Genomic DNA, 13,878 nt, shown 5'->3' on the forward strand with positions numbered 1-13,878 from the left:
AGATTTCTTTCCCTAAAGCATGTTAGTGAACCACATGGTTTCTTTGAAACAACTGACAGCACAGGGCTGGCCATTAGACTAAGTTTTTTTTAAATTAAAAATTCTAGATTTTGTTGCATTCAAATTTCACCATCTGCCAGGGTGAGATTTGAATACCTGCTTGCAGCACATTAGACTGGGGCTCTGGATTTTGAACCACTAGGCCAGCACCTACCGAATAGCATTGGCTTGCAGAGTCCCATTTGTAATTTGTAGAGTTACAGTATTTTATTCAGATGAATGATTTTTGGATACATTGGATACTGTACCACTATTATATGAGCCTCACTTTTAGCAAGCTAGAAGTGGCCTAGTGAATCAGCATTAATGCGTAAGGTCCATGAAAAATGGGTCACTTTGCCACTAGAACAGTAAAGGTTGCATCAGCTTCACTTTTCACACAAGTAATTGTATCATTTTTAGCTGAAGTGTAAAATGTGTAGAATGATTTTAAATTTGTTTAGTCTGGGCTTCATAGTCTAATTTTAAATTCTATAATAAACATACTGTATTAAGTGGGATGATAATCACTGCATGTCACTAAAGCTCTAAAGAGCCCAGTTCTGCTGAATTTAAATAGTCAATTAAAGATTATTAAATTGCAGCTTTTTGTAGTAATTAGTCCTCTAATAATTATCTAAGCTCCTTCCCAAAGATCACTTCCAATCTAAAAATCTCACGCCATCCTTTTCAAATGCAGCAGAACTCTTTTATATTGAAATCATTCCACACTTCTGATAAATGTTTTCGGGAGTCAGTTAATTGTATTTAATGATTGACATTTTTACAAAATTCAGCGCTCACTTAATTTCAATTACGATAATGGACATTGGTTACACTTATGGTGTTATGTAAAGGATAGCAACATCACAGGAACGGAAATGAACAGTGTGACTGAGGAAGTAAATGAATTACAGTGAGCTGCTGATTGGAGCACTGCAACCAAACACTACATACATTGCCAGGTATACAGGATTTACTCTACTATACAAACTATAAGATTTTGGTCACTTGGATGAAATTTATTAAATTGATCATTTAACTTTGAATCAGAATATCATAAATTTTAGTTTTCAGGAGCAAAATGGAATGAAATGTTGGACAAAAATCAAAAATGTAGGAACTTTCAAAAAGGAAGCTGCTTTATATTATCAGACTAGCAACAAGAATTGACTCTTTCTTGCACTGCCAGCTTCTCAAATGGACCTTGCTATGCTCTAGCTATCAGTTCATTTCTTGGTTCCAAAAGGAAAATATATCTGATGTGAACAAAGAATCTCAATGCACCCACTTACTCCAATCATACAGACTTGCTCATCCAATCATTTAAATGCAGTTTTCTTCTCTAGCTTCCCTGCCTTGATATTTGAAAAAGTTCCTCACTTGTCAAAGTCGTATGTAAGAAATAAATGGAAGAAATAAAAGGAAGTGTGTTATTGAATTTAATGTTAATTTTACTGTTCCAATACTATTATCTCTGTGGGCACCAGAGAAACCATTTCATTATTTGGAAATAGGTAGCCCTGCAATGTCACTTGATTTTTTCTGTGGCATAAACACTGAATACAACCAGACAACAATCACTTCAACTTCAACAACAAGCTTTGGAAGGTAAATAGGTAAATTAGTCAATTAATTAATATGTGCTCATAAAAAATAAAATGTTCCTTGTTAACCTAACTTTTAATGGTGAGCATGTCATCTAATTTTATGTGAGTTAGACAGAATAGCATTTATCAGAACTTGAGACTTGTTGGTTTAACAAATTTGACATGAAATATTTAACAAAAATATGTTTGAATATACCCAGCTGCTAAATGAAGAATGAAGTAAGAATTAGTATATGTATATACTATGGAATATGTATAAATTCTGATCCAAACAGAAAGTAAATCAAGATGTAGTAGTTACGTGTTTAAGATTCAACCCTTCCAGTGATTTAGTCAAAACAAAATTAAATAGTAAGTTTATTCATGAAATTGCCTTGTTTTGTGTTATTTTCATCAAATTTATATTCTCATGGGATCATTACTTTATTGAGAGCATTGTGATGCCAAAGGTTAATTGTGGGAATTTCACCTTAAAGAAAAAAACTCTGATCACAAATCTTCACTTGCAAAATGCCAGAAACCTTGGTTTGTTTCATAGAGATATGAAAGTTGCTAAACCTATGACCTCCACAGGGATAATGTCTCTGTGATTCCAGACCATTATGTGCACCAAGAATACAAAGTCTTGAAAGACAACATGGGCAGATTTCATTTTTGCAAGCCTTCCCATTTCTCATTTCTCCCTTGTTTGTCCCAATAGAGCTATTACGATGGAAAACACACTTGTCATCTTGTCAACAGTGGCTCCTGACACTGGAAGATACTATGTCCAGGCAGTAAATGACAAAAATGGAGAAAACAAAACCAGCCAGCCCATTACCTTGACTGTGGAAAGTAAGTGATATAGACTGAAATTAAGTTGTGAACAGTGAGTATTGATCAATAAGCTATATGATGAATGAAAAGCAGTTTGGAAACCAGCATAACATCTGCACTAATCAAATGCAAAAATCACATTATGCAATACAGAAGCTCGTGTCGTGTCAAGTATATGTCAAGAATGCTGCAATAAAACATCATCTCAGGCCAGTACTAATCAATACACCAAACGATGAATGAAACCTTAAAATAAAGAAGTCAATGTGATGCGACACTTAATGCAAGAATTCACTACTAAACAAGAAGTAAGAAATTAAGTTGTTATCAACAGGTTGTCTTCAAATTTATCATTCATCAACCTTGCATTAATATCTCTGAAATTGATCTGTCTATGCTTGATGTAATTCTGGCATGCGGAATTTTAAAAAACTTTCATTTACTAAATTATGCATAAATATTATACTGAGCGACAGTGGGCTTTTTAGGGATGGCCTTTTACAATATAATCATTAAAGCCATCTCAATGATGTCTTAACCTTTTTGCATATATTGTACTTATATGAAAAACATGATCAGCTTATTGTTAACATCATACTGACTGCATCAGAGGGTTAATGATCTATCTGAGATTTCTAATACCCAATAGACTTCAAAAGTAGTTCCTATCCTTTTGCTTCAAACAAATGTATTCATACAACCTCCACCTTAAAACAATCCTCTTAATAATCAGTGCTATTTGTAGTGTTTTACCATAAATCAATAAGAAGTGCAGTAAGGCATTTCAGAACCCTGAGCTTCATTAATTAAAGTAGCCAACGCCCCACTGGTAAGTTATATTTAGAAGAGGAAATTTAGGAACAGCCTAGCAATTATGGAGAATGAATAGTCAATTAATTCTGAGCTAAGAGCCTAAGTCTACAGTTGGATTATAACACACTTATTGACAGACAGGGATGAGCAAGTACTCCCTAAAATAATCCATTTTCAGTTATTTATGAATTAACATATTTCCTTCTTTTGATAGATGTGATTATACTATAGAAATCATTTTATTTGTTTTACAATTTTTTTAGTAATAAACCAATTGCACCAATATTTTTAGTCGGTTAAATTCAAATGAAATGTAGTTCAAATTGATTAATCAGAAGAAAGTGAGGTATTTTCCCTGGTTACCACTTCTTGGCACTTTGTAGTAGTTGCCACCTCTAACATAACATGGCACTGGGTACATGTTGTTTGAGCTAGTTCACTACCCTTGGTTCTTTTTTGTCTTTGCTTTGTCTTAGGCCTATTTCAGGTGATTAATTCCAGTGTACTCACATCTAACGAGTAGCTACAGATGAGGCATTGTTCTTGGATAATAAGAAGGTTTATTGTATTGTAACAATAAGTACAGATATATTTGGTCAGGCATCATTATTAGAACCTTAGAGAGCTGATGCATGTATATCTGTTCCATCCAAAAGCTAAAGTAGAACTCCTTTTCTATCCACAGCATGCACGACATCAGTAGAGTGGGTAGAGTCAGCATAATATGAACGCTAATCCCATTAGAACTGTTACTTCATACAAAAGAGTGTATTGTGATTTTGTTTTGTTCTCACAATGGCAGTTCTGCATGTATGTGACATCTGTGGAAGAAGATAATCCAGTGGCTGTTCTATAGTTGTACTTTAATTTCAGAATAATACACATTCCTCTTTTCGAAGATCGAAAACAAAACAAAATTAGCATAAGAAAATGAAGTCTGAACATTCAATATTGCTACTTTCTTTCATTTGTTTCTGTTATAGAATTTGTTTTTAGTTGGACTGGATTGCAATGTGCCTTTGTTTTTCACTTTTTAACACTTATTATAACAATGAAGGGTGCATATATAGGCAGAAAACTCAAGGGCAAAAAAAAGGGGCTAAGTTTGTATGGAGAATGTAAATGTCTTCATTCCATCCCCTTTCTCACACTGGGAAAGATATATGTAAAAACACCTTCTTCTACGGTTGTTAATATTAATGTCTCATGTATACAAGAACCAAGATATGAATCAATTGTTGTACCAAAGCAGAGATATTACTCTTTTTTAATTAATCATTAATGAAAGACAACTCCACACATTAGAAAATAATGAGATAAACAAGGAGAGATAATTTCCTTTCTGTTTCATATGCTCATTGGTTTTTCTTGTCTTCTGATTTCAATGAAACTGACAATAGAATCAATGGTTTGCATTGCAAATGAAATCCTTTGGAAATGAAAGAATAACAATCCAGGTAGTAATCAATACAACTATTTTATTAATGCAGTGGTGCTGCTACAAATTTGAATTTCAAATTGATTGCATATATGCAGCATTACTTTGGCTTCTTAACCAGGCAGGTTGACTGCAAAATAGTAGCTGTGACATTTACTTTAGCCCTTGGCTTGCTAATCTCAAAGCACAAAATGAGGTGAAGAATTCCTGCCCATTCCTTGTACTTTTCACTAAGTTATGAATTTTAAAGAGCTCTGAGCTGGTCTCTAGATTTCAAATGATCCTGTCAGCTTCTTGCAGAATTTAATTTGCAGTAAATCTTTGCTGACTGACAAAACAGTTTAGTATTTAAGGGTTGTTCAGACAAATCTGCGACAGCTGAAGTTCATCCGTTCTAAAGATATAATTTGTTCTTTGTTGTTGAGTAGTTAATAAGTGTGGTGCACAGAAGAATTAATGTTCCCTCCAAACTGGGGAAAATGTTGTCAAAACTCAACCAAGTATATGTTGATCTGGAAGCCAGTCCATGTTGACAGAATTCCAGAATGCTGGAAATTCAAAAGTAGCCTTCAATAAGAGAGAACACTAGTAGGTGCAAGTACATCTATGAAAGTGCACCTGCAACTTCAACATTTGGGTGCACCTAAGATGTTTTTAACTTAAACCCAGAAAGATTGCTACTATTTACGGAACAAGTTCCATTTCTAACCATGATCTCTTCTCTCTGAACAAAATTCAGAGCTAACTTATCTCTGTCTTCTTTCCAAAGCAGCCTGCAGCCTCTGCTTTCTTCCTGCATCACAAGTCTGCTGCTGTGTTTTCTCTTTTCCTTTTTGTTCCCATCAACATGCTGCTAGCTTCATCTGTCCCCCAAGCCATTTCCAAATGCTGTTATTTGTTTACTCCCTAAATGCTACTGTTGACTTCTATTTGTGTTCCCTCAGGTGCCACTGGTCTCTATCTCATCTCTACAGATGCTTCTTCTGGCTTCTCTCACTTAAAGTGATGTTTCTTAAAGTGTCGCCTGTAGATCAGTTGTCATAATGTTGCCAAGTCAGGGGCTTGAGTCCTGCCCAAGGAACTTCTGCTTGTAACAAAGGCTGACACTTTAATATAGTACTCAGAGCGCTGGACTGCTTGTAATGCCATTTTTCAGAAGGGACTGAAATAACTCTACAAAGGCCGGTATCTCATCACCAAGTCAGCCTTTATTTACACGTGCATACTACATGACACTGACCCAGTTAACTCAGAGCCGGCTCCTAGAGCGAACAGAACCCCTGTCGCTCTTGTTTATATCTGTCAGCCATGACTCCTCGATTAGCCCAGATTAACAGCCCCAGTTAGGGAACTCATATTCTGTGAGATCCACCTGGCTGACCTTGTTGCAATCACTACAGGGGCATTAAACAGAGGTGATGCCTACTCTCCCATGTGGACATAGCCAATCCTGTGCTCCTTTTCTAAAGGAGGGCAGTTGCACCTTAACTACCATCACCACCAAACAAGTTTGTGCAAATTATTTTTCTGTCACCTTCTAGTAAAAAAAAATGAAAAAAAGTGTTGAGATATTATGGTGCTCATTATATGAAACCTTAACGCCATATTTTCATGTCACCATTCAAGTGACCCGCTTCCTCTGTCACACCTCTTGTACATCACTGAACAACCCTTCTCACAATATTTCTAAACATGAGTAATAATAAATTACCAGCAATAAATATAGGGTCATGAGTTCACTAACATAAGATTGTAATATAATTTTAGTTTTCAGTTAATAATCAATTTGAGCTTTATTCAAGAGTTTATGATGTCAAACTACCTCTGTTAGGTTACTGTCTTTCATTTGCTGCCAAACATTTGTTATCTTCCATTTCCCATAAGAGGAGGCTTTAACCTCTGTTAGGTCTTTGGGGGTGTGACTAATCAGGATAAGAGAGTGGAAACAAAAGAACGATCTACCGTTAGAGCACACTTTCACCTATGCAGGGATGTAAACTGGCAGATAAGATACTTGGAGGTAGACCAAGTAGTCAGGAATATTGTATGCTACAATGAGATCTGATGAAACAGGAGAATATAAATGACAAATCATGAGAAATGGAGGAAAATAGAGTTTTTATTACCTATTTTATTGAATAAATTTACCTTAAATTTAAAGGATAATAAGTAAATGGTTTTCATGAAAACAACAAAAAGTAATTAACTTTACATCAACAATTCATCCACCTTTTGAGAAACATTATTTGGTTGTAGAAACTGTAGCCTATGTATTGCCATAACTTGCCTTTCCAGTTCAGCTGTAATATTAAATGTATTGTATAAAGCAGATAAAATCAGATATTCAGTTTGTGAAATTGTTACAATGGAAGTCCACTTTGAACATGATTGTATTAGAAAATCTGATTATGCACTGGATGACAGACTTCAAAATGTTATAATCTCTGGCTGCTAAATATAAAACGGAAGGAATGGGAGGAGACGATTCATAAGAAATTAAGTTTTGAACAAAAATCCTACAATTTTTTTTCTCCTTGATTGAGCCATGGTCAAGTATTTTAAAGTTAAATGAAGTGTTGACTCCAATGTGAAACAAGTTCATCTTCTTCAACTTGACACAGTTAACCTTTTGGTTTCTGCGTGATGATTTTGGCACCTGCTCTACAGAAAGCAATTATATGTATGTTCCTCTCTCCTGCTGTTTCCTGGCATCTGATTCATTTTGCACATAGAGATAAGGTAGAAACTTGAGACTCATTAGCCTGGGTGTCCATCTCAATCTCTCCTAGTTAACAGCCAAACAAAATAGAGAACTGGAAGGGCCAATGTCAGAAAGCCAAGGGTAGATGCTTCTACACTTCAGGTAGCTGGCAGAGGACAGAAAGCAGCCTCAGAAACCCAGTTGAATAACGTGAGCTGCCTGCATTCACTAAACTAGTGTCCTTTCTGACAGGGGAAGAGAAAGCAGGGGAAATTGATGTTTTCATTGATTTAAAGGGGCTCCCTATTCAGTCTGTGCTCTAACTGGTTTGCAAATTTTAATCCAGCTGTATCTAATGGACAAGAATCACATAGGATGCCAGAGAATATTCAGTTAAAGAACAATGCCCAGAGTATGGAACGTGGCTGTAATCTTCTCAATAGAAACAAACATATCTTGAGCATTTTTAATAATGCACAAACAATAATTATTTAAATTATTATAAAGATATAAATAACACCATCCTTTAATGCCATCGATTTTGGTACCCCTTATTGGATAGTGCACTGCAAATCAAGCCCAATTATTTGCAAAGTCACCACAAAAGTTAAAGATTTTATTGAACTGCACAAACTTCCACAATTTGCCTAGTCCCAGGTTAATGGAAACACTGACCAGGTTTCTGTGCTTAGCAAGAATTCTTTACAGTAGAGTTATATGTTAATAATTTATGTATTTGTAATAAATAGTTTCTAACCACACTTAAAACAGCTATGAATTCTTGACATATAACTGAACTGGTTAAAATCCCAACCCCCTAATAAAACTTCTACACACACGTACAGATGGACACAGACTGACAACAAAACATTGATGTTATTGATGGAGGGGAAAAAAACTGGGAAAGCAGTGTTCATTGAAATAATCATTGTGCTTGCTTAGACTTGGTGAAGAGAATTTGAAGGACACCAAGTTTTTTTTTTCACTACTTCACAGGAGAAACAGTTGGCTGGTACATTAACAAAGTTTATTTTGTTATTGGTTAAATGTCACAGTGTACAGCAATTGATGAGGGCAAGTAAACTGGCTTTCTGCAGGCTATAGAAATTTTTGCAGCAGAGAGAGGCATACCTGTTTCATATCCATGGGTTAGAAGGTTTCTGCCAGCTCTCTTTACACCCACAAGCTGTTCAGTGACCCAGAAGCCAACCAGATAGTTGGCGTAGGCTGACCACCCTTGTCACATTCCACAAACCAATCAGCTATTTGTTGCTAGCCGAACCTCGCTTTGTACACACCTCTACATATACAAATGGCTTCCCTCGCTACCTGAACAAAACAGCAGTATAAACACGATGTACAGTGAGTTTTAGTAACTTGCTTTTGAAAAGTGCAGGAATTCTTTCCACAATCATTGGTTTTAAAATAGCCCTTTACCCATTTCAGCCCACAATCAAAAATACAGAAAAATAAACAGATACAGTCTTTACAGTTTGCATCCATGATTTTACATCAACTGAATTTTGGGGTTTGCCACACCACCAAAGGCAATATGGAAAGGAAACTGCTGCAGATGCTGTAACTAGGGATCAAAACCTGAAATTGTTGGAAATATTCAGCAGGTTTGGAAAGATAAATAAAGTTAGCGTTTCCAGCTAATGACATTTCTCAGAATATTTCCATGGAGAGATGGAGTGAAGAGTAATTTCATTCATCTCACCACGCAGTTAAAATACAGCATAGGTAATAGCCAGGTAAGATTTGTTTAGCTGAACTATACATTGAGTAAGGAAGAGGGCAGAAAGTTCAGTTCATTTTTATAAAAACAGCATTATTTTGAATTACTACTCACCAACAATGGCAGTAATAAATTGTCAGATCTTGCTTAAAAGTTCACGGTTTCATGTTTCGGCCTGGAGGTTCCACTTGATAACTCTTTTTCTGAACACACTTTTCACCCAATATCAACTTAATTGACAGAAAAAAAAAATGTATTTTAAATACAAATTGCATACAATGATGCAGGTTTCTGCATTATTTTGTTTTGAACGCATCACGAGAGATGCTGTCCAACTGGCCAAGACCCTATGAAGAGATAATCACTGTTGGGAGTTTTCTCTAATTAGATTAATTTGCAGGTCTTTGAGTAGGCTCTAAATATTAAGCTGGGTCTTGTGGGTGCAAGGTTAATGGCAGTGCTTTGAAGGATTTTGAGGCTTAATTTAGCAAGGAACTTTCTGTCTATACCCCAATCTCACAAGGTAGCAGCCGATAGTGTTTAAAAAGGAACCAATATATTAAAAAAAAAGTGTTAAAAATATTTGATGGTACTTCAGCCTGCATTCCTGGTAAAGTATTTTGCTCTAAGTAGCTTATTTGTTCAGACATAACTGGATCAGCCATTCTACAGGTTTAAGTTTAATTAGGAGAAAGCTGAAACCTATTAAATTTTTTGCGCAACAATTTTATGACTTTATGAAGAGTGCCCAGACTTGGTCAAAACCTAACTCAAAGTAAAATAACCAGAAGCTGGACCTTACGTTTTGACAAAGTTTTTAGAAATTTCTTCAAGGGTTTCTCTCTGAGAGGTCTAGAAAGTTTTCTCATGCTATAGTCCAAAACTCAGTTCATTAACTTTCTGAAGATGGGTCTCGGCCCAAAACGTCAGCCTTCCTGCTCATCTGATGCTGCTTGGCCTGCTGTGTTCATCCAGCTCTACACCTTGTTATCTCATTAACTATCGAACCGACTTCTATGGCGCTCTCTCTTCTGAAGTTGGCCCAATTCTATCACTCGCTGAGGCCAGAGGAACATGCCACTGCCTAGATTTAAAAGGCCATTGTGCATTTCGACAAGGTATTGACAGTCCAGAGCCACCCTGCATGATTCATGAAACTTGCCTCAACATGGCAGAAAAGGGTGTTATGGTACAATAGTGGGTTTGGTGGGATGTAACTAAATACTGTACGAATTAAGTGTTACTAATTAGCAAGTTTATTGGTGGATGTATATTTTAAGCAGTGAGATAAATATGTGTATCTACATTAAGCAGTAAATATGTATGTATAGCAGTAAATACATATTAAGCAGTAATTTACTTCGGATATATTAGAAACACATACAAACTAATGAGTGCTGAAACTACTTTAGATATGTTCAACAATGAGTCTCAAAGCCTCCTGCCCATTGGACACCCTGCTTTATGATGGCTGGTCCGGAGAACCTGGCACCATTCACAATCCCAGGCCAAGATGAAGTCCCCTGAATAGGGCAAAGTCCCTGATATTAATACTATTCTGAATCTAAGATGATATGTGTATCATCATTCCATGGCACTTTCAATACTTTCCCAGGCATTCTGTTATACTGAAAAAAACACACCCCCAGGAGACTCCATGTGATGGCCAAACAGGACAAATCTCACAACAATGCAGTACGCGCAGTAATTCCTCAGTCAGAACAAGCTTTGTCCAGATGTGCAGGGTAGGTGGATTGGCTGTGCTAAATTGCCCATAGTGCCCAGGGATGTTTAGGTTAGGTATGTTGGACAAGGGAAATGCAGGGGTAGGGGAATGGGTCTGGGCGGGATGCTGTTTGGAGAGGCATGTGGACTTGTTGGGCCGAATGGCCTATTTCCGCACTGTAGGGGTTCGATGAAGCTGCTTTCACATTTGGCCCGTTTCCACGTACTTTTCTACTTTATTTAATTGCTTGTTGTCATGTCCAATTAACCCTTAATGATCTGGTTTGAAGATGTCATTTTTAATCCTACCACTACAAAAGGGGAACTGGTGTTCCTGTTTGTGTACAAGGACCTGGAGCCCCTGGTGAATGGGTGATGCAGAGGGGCAACATCTATTTCCTCCAGGACCGGCAGTGGAGGACATGACAGCAGACCCTGCCACCTTGGTTAATGCAGGCCCATTTGTCTGGAGGAACATGCAGCAGTATAGGACAAAGCTCAATGACTTTCTCTATTCTGCCAGGGTGAGTATCACTATCTTCTCTCTGCTACCTTACGATCACTTTATCTCTGCTATTGCACTCATCTCCAACCAAAGGTCATGCTCTGCCACTGGCAGTATTACATATAAAAATCTTGCTTCACTCACTCCTTAACAACCCAATTCTCCCACAGTACTAAACGTACATGGCCTCTACATTTCCTATTTACTCACAAGGGACCCCTACCCCTACCCCACTGCCACACCAGCAGTACCAGCTTTGCCAGTTGTTTTTATTCACTCAATTCTTTCCTATTTCTGAGCTCAAGATGAAATGGCCCATGATAGGGCAGGAAGATCCAAAACGGTTGGTGAATTGCTTAACATTTGCCTTCTAACCCCCTACAAAGGGGACAATTGTGCCCTGACAGTGTCCAAACCCTGGAATGATATTGGAGGCAAGCAATGATATACTGTGCCAGCACCCACTAGTTGAAGGGTGTCTCCCCTGGCATGACTAAGCACTCTTCCCCTCCAAATTTGCAACATAGCCATTTGGTTGGTACACAGGCAGTATGTCTGTTCTGGCAGCTGATAGGCCCATAGTGCAGGTATAACATGATGACAATACAACAACATGTCCACCCTCTTGAATGGTGACAGCTGACAACCAGCACACGCTACCCAGCATTGTGTCTGCACTAAAAGGCAAGACAGAGATGCTGTGAGCATCCAAGTCGACACAAGATGAGTGAGCAGTAGGAGAACAAGCCAGGAGCCCTGAGATGCAGCCTGGTCAAATTCATGATCAGGGTGCTTGTCCATGCACACAAAGTGACCTTGCAGTAGAATTGCAATGAGAGGTGCTGTTAAGCTCCAAAGTGCAGCATTGAAGTGCAGGACCATACTGTAAGTGAATCAGGAGAAGTCTCTCAGTGGTGCAAGAGGCTGGCATACGTCAGATGGCAGAATGAAAAATATCAGCAATTCCCCAGGAGACACTAATTAAAGGAGTGTCAATGTCTTAGAAGGCTGGAGGGCTGGAGTAGATTACAGAGATAAATGATGGTGAATCCATGGGTAGGAGTGCATCAGAATAGTTAAGTCAAAAAGGCCAAGTCTTCAACATCAGATGAACTGTGGCAGGAACAGAGTCAGGCATTGCTTCGGAGGTTTTAGTGATGTGGCACAGATTTGTAAACCATCACATATGACACGATGGTTGTAGTTTCTTTCAGCCTCAGAGGTACATATTTCTGCAACACTTTACTGGTTTTGATGTTTTTGAGATCTTTATCTTAGTCTTTTAATTATTCATTCTTAGTGTAATCATATTAAGGAGTCACTTTTCTTTCTTCTTCAGTTTTCGATTGTTCTTATACTTCTAATCAGAGACTTAAATAATGAGCATACTTCAAAATCAACAGAGCAGAATAAAATGAAATTTAGTGCTTGTATCTCAAAGTTATTAAATGATTTGATAGCCTGAATACAGAACGTTGTTGAAACATAGCTTGTGGTCCCAACTTAATTTAAATGGAAAATTGGAATTATGTGCAAAGCAGAGAAAGATATCGGGCTTTAAAGAGACAAGAAGTCAATTTTGAATTGCTCCAGCAAACAATGGGCAAAATACCACTTACCTATGTCTGGGCTATAAACACCTCGGGTTCTATGTTTGGCAGAGATGACTAGGAACCTTTATGTTGATGGTAATGGTCTAATAATCAATCCTTGACAAATGACTTATTAATAGAATGGGTTAGTTTATTTAAAAGGGTAAAACCAATATAAGTTGTAAAGCACACGTTATAGCAAACTGACTCATTTCTATTTATGCAGCTTGCAAACCCACCACAGACTGACAAGCAGACACATAACCTTCTATGCACACAGCTCAGGAAGTCTTGAGAGGTGAACTCTCTTAAAGGCAATGTACACATACAATATTCCCAACTTTCCAAATGAAAGTTTAACCATTTACAAAAACAGGTGAGGAGCCATTAATTTCTACAGTCATCAGTTACATTTCCTGTCATTTTGTTTGTGTTGTTTTTCTTTCATGGAACTCTTTTCCTGATGCATTACAGCAAAATTTTATTCGGATTCAACATAGTACCTCAGGTTGTTTCAAGTGTTTCATAATTTTCTTGGCATGTATTGTTTTGCTCTTTAACATCTTCTAGCTCATTTTCAAGCTCCTGGATTTACATCCTGAATTCTTCTAATTCCAGAAGGAGTTTCCAAGAAGAAGTTAGAAATACACAAGCTGAAGAGTGGGAGAATGCAAGGCAGATGCAGTGGAATATTCCCTATTGTAAGGTTATCCACTTTGATACTGTAAACAGGAAGGCATATTATTATCTGAATGGGTATAAATTGAAAGAGAGGAATGTGCAATGAGACCTGGATGTCCTCATACACCAGTTGCTGAAGGTAAGTATGCTAATGCAGCAGGTAGTGCAGAAGGCAAATGGTATGTTGGCCTTCATAGTGTGAGAATTCGAGAATGGGTGC

At 37.3% G+C, this 13,878-nt stretch overlaps 1 protein-coding gene across 1 annotated transcript in view; it reads left to right on the plus strand.

Moving 5' to 3' along the window:
- The window catches only part of sdk2b (sidekick cell adhesion molecule 2b), a 428,005-nt gene that overhangs the window by 121,596 nt on the left and 292,531 nt on the right, over positions 1 to 13,878 (plus strand). The window contains exon 5 of the mRNA XM_048611111.1: positions 2,350 to 2,483. Within this exon, the coding sequence (XP_048467068.1) occupies positions 2,350 to 2,483 (134 nt within the window). The remainder of the gene's footprint in view (positions 1 to 2,349; positions 2,484 to 13,878) is intronic.

The sequence above is a fragment of the Rhincodon typus genome, chromosome 23 (genome assembly GCF_021869965.1).
Source record: "Rhincodon typus isolate 14 chromosome 23, sRhiTyp1.1, whole genome shotgun sequence".
NCBI lineage: Eukaryota > Metazoa > Chordata > Chondrichthyes > Orectolobiformes > Rhincodontidae > Rhincodon > Rhincodon typus.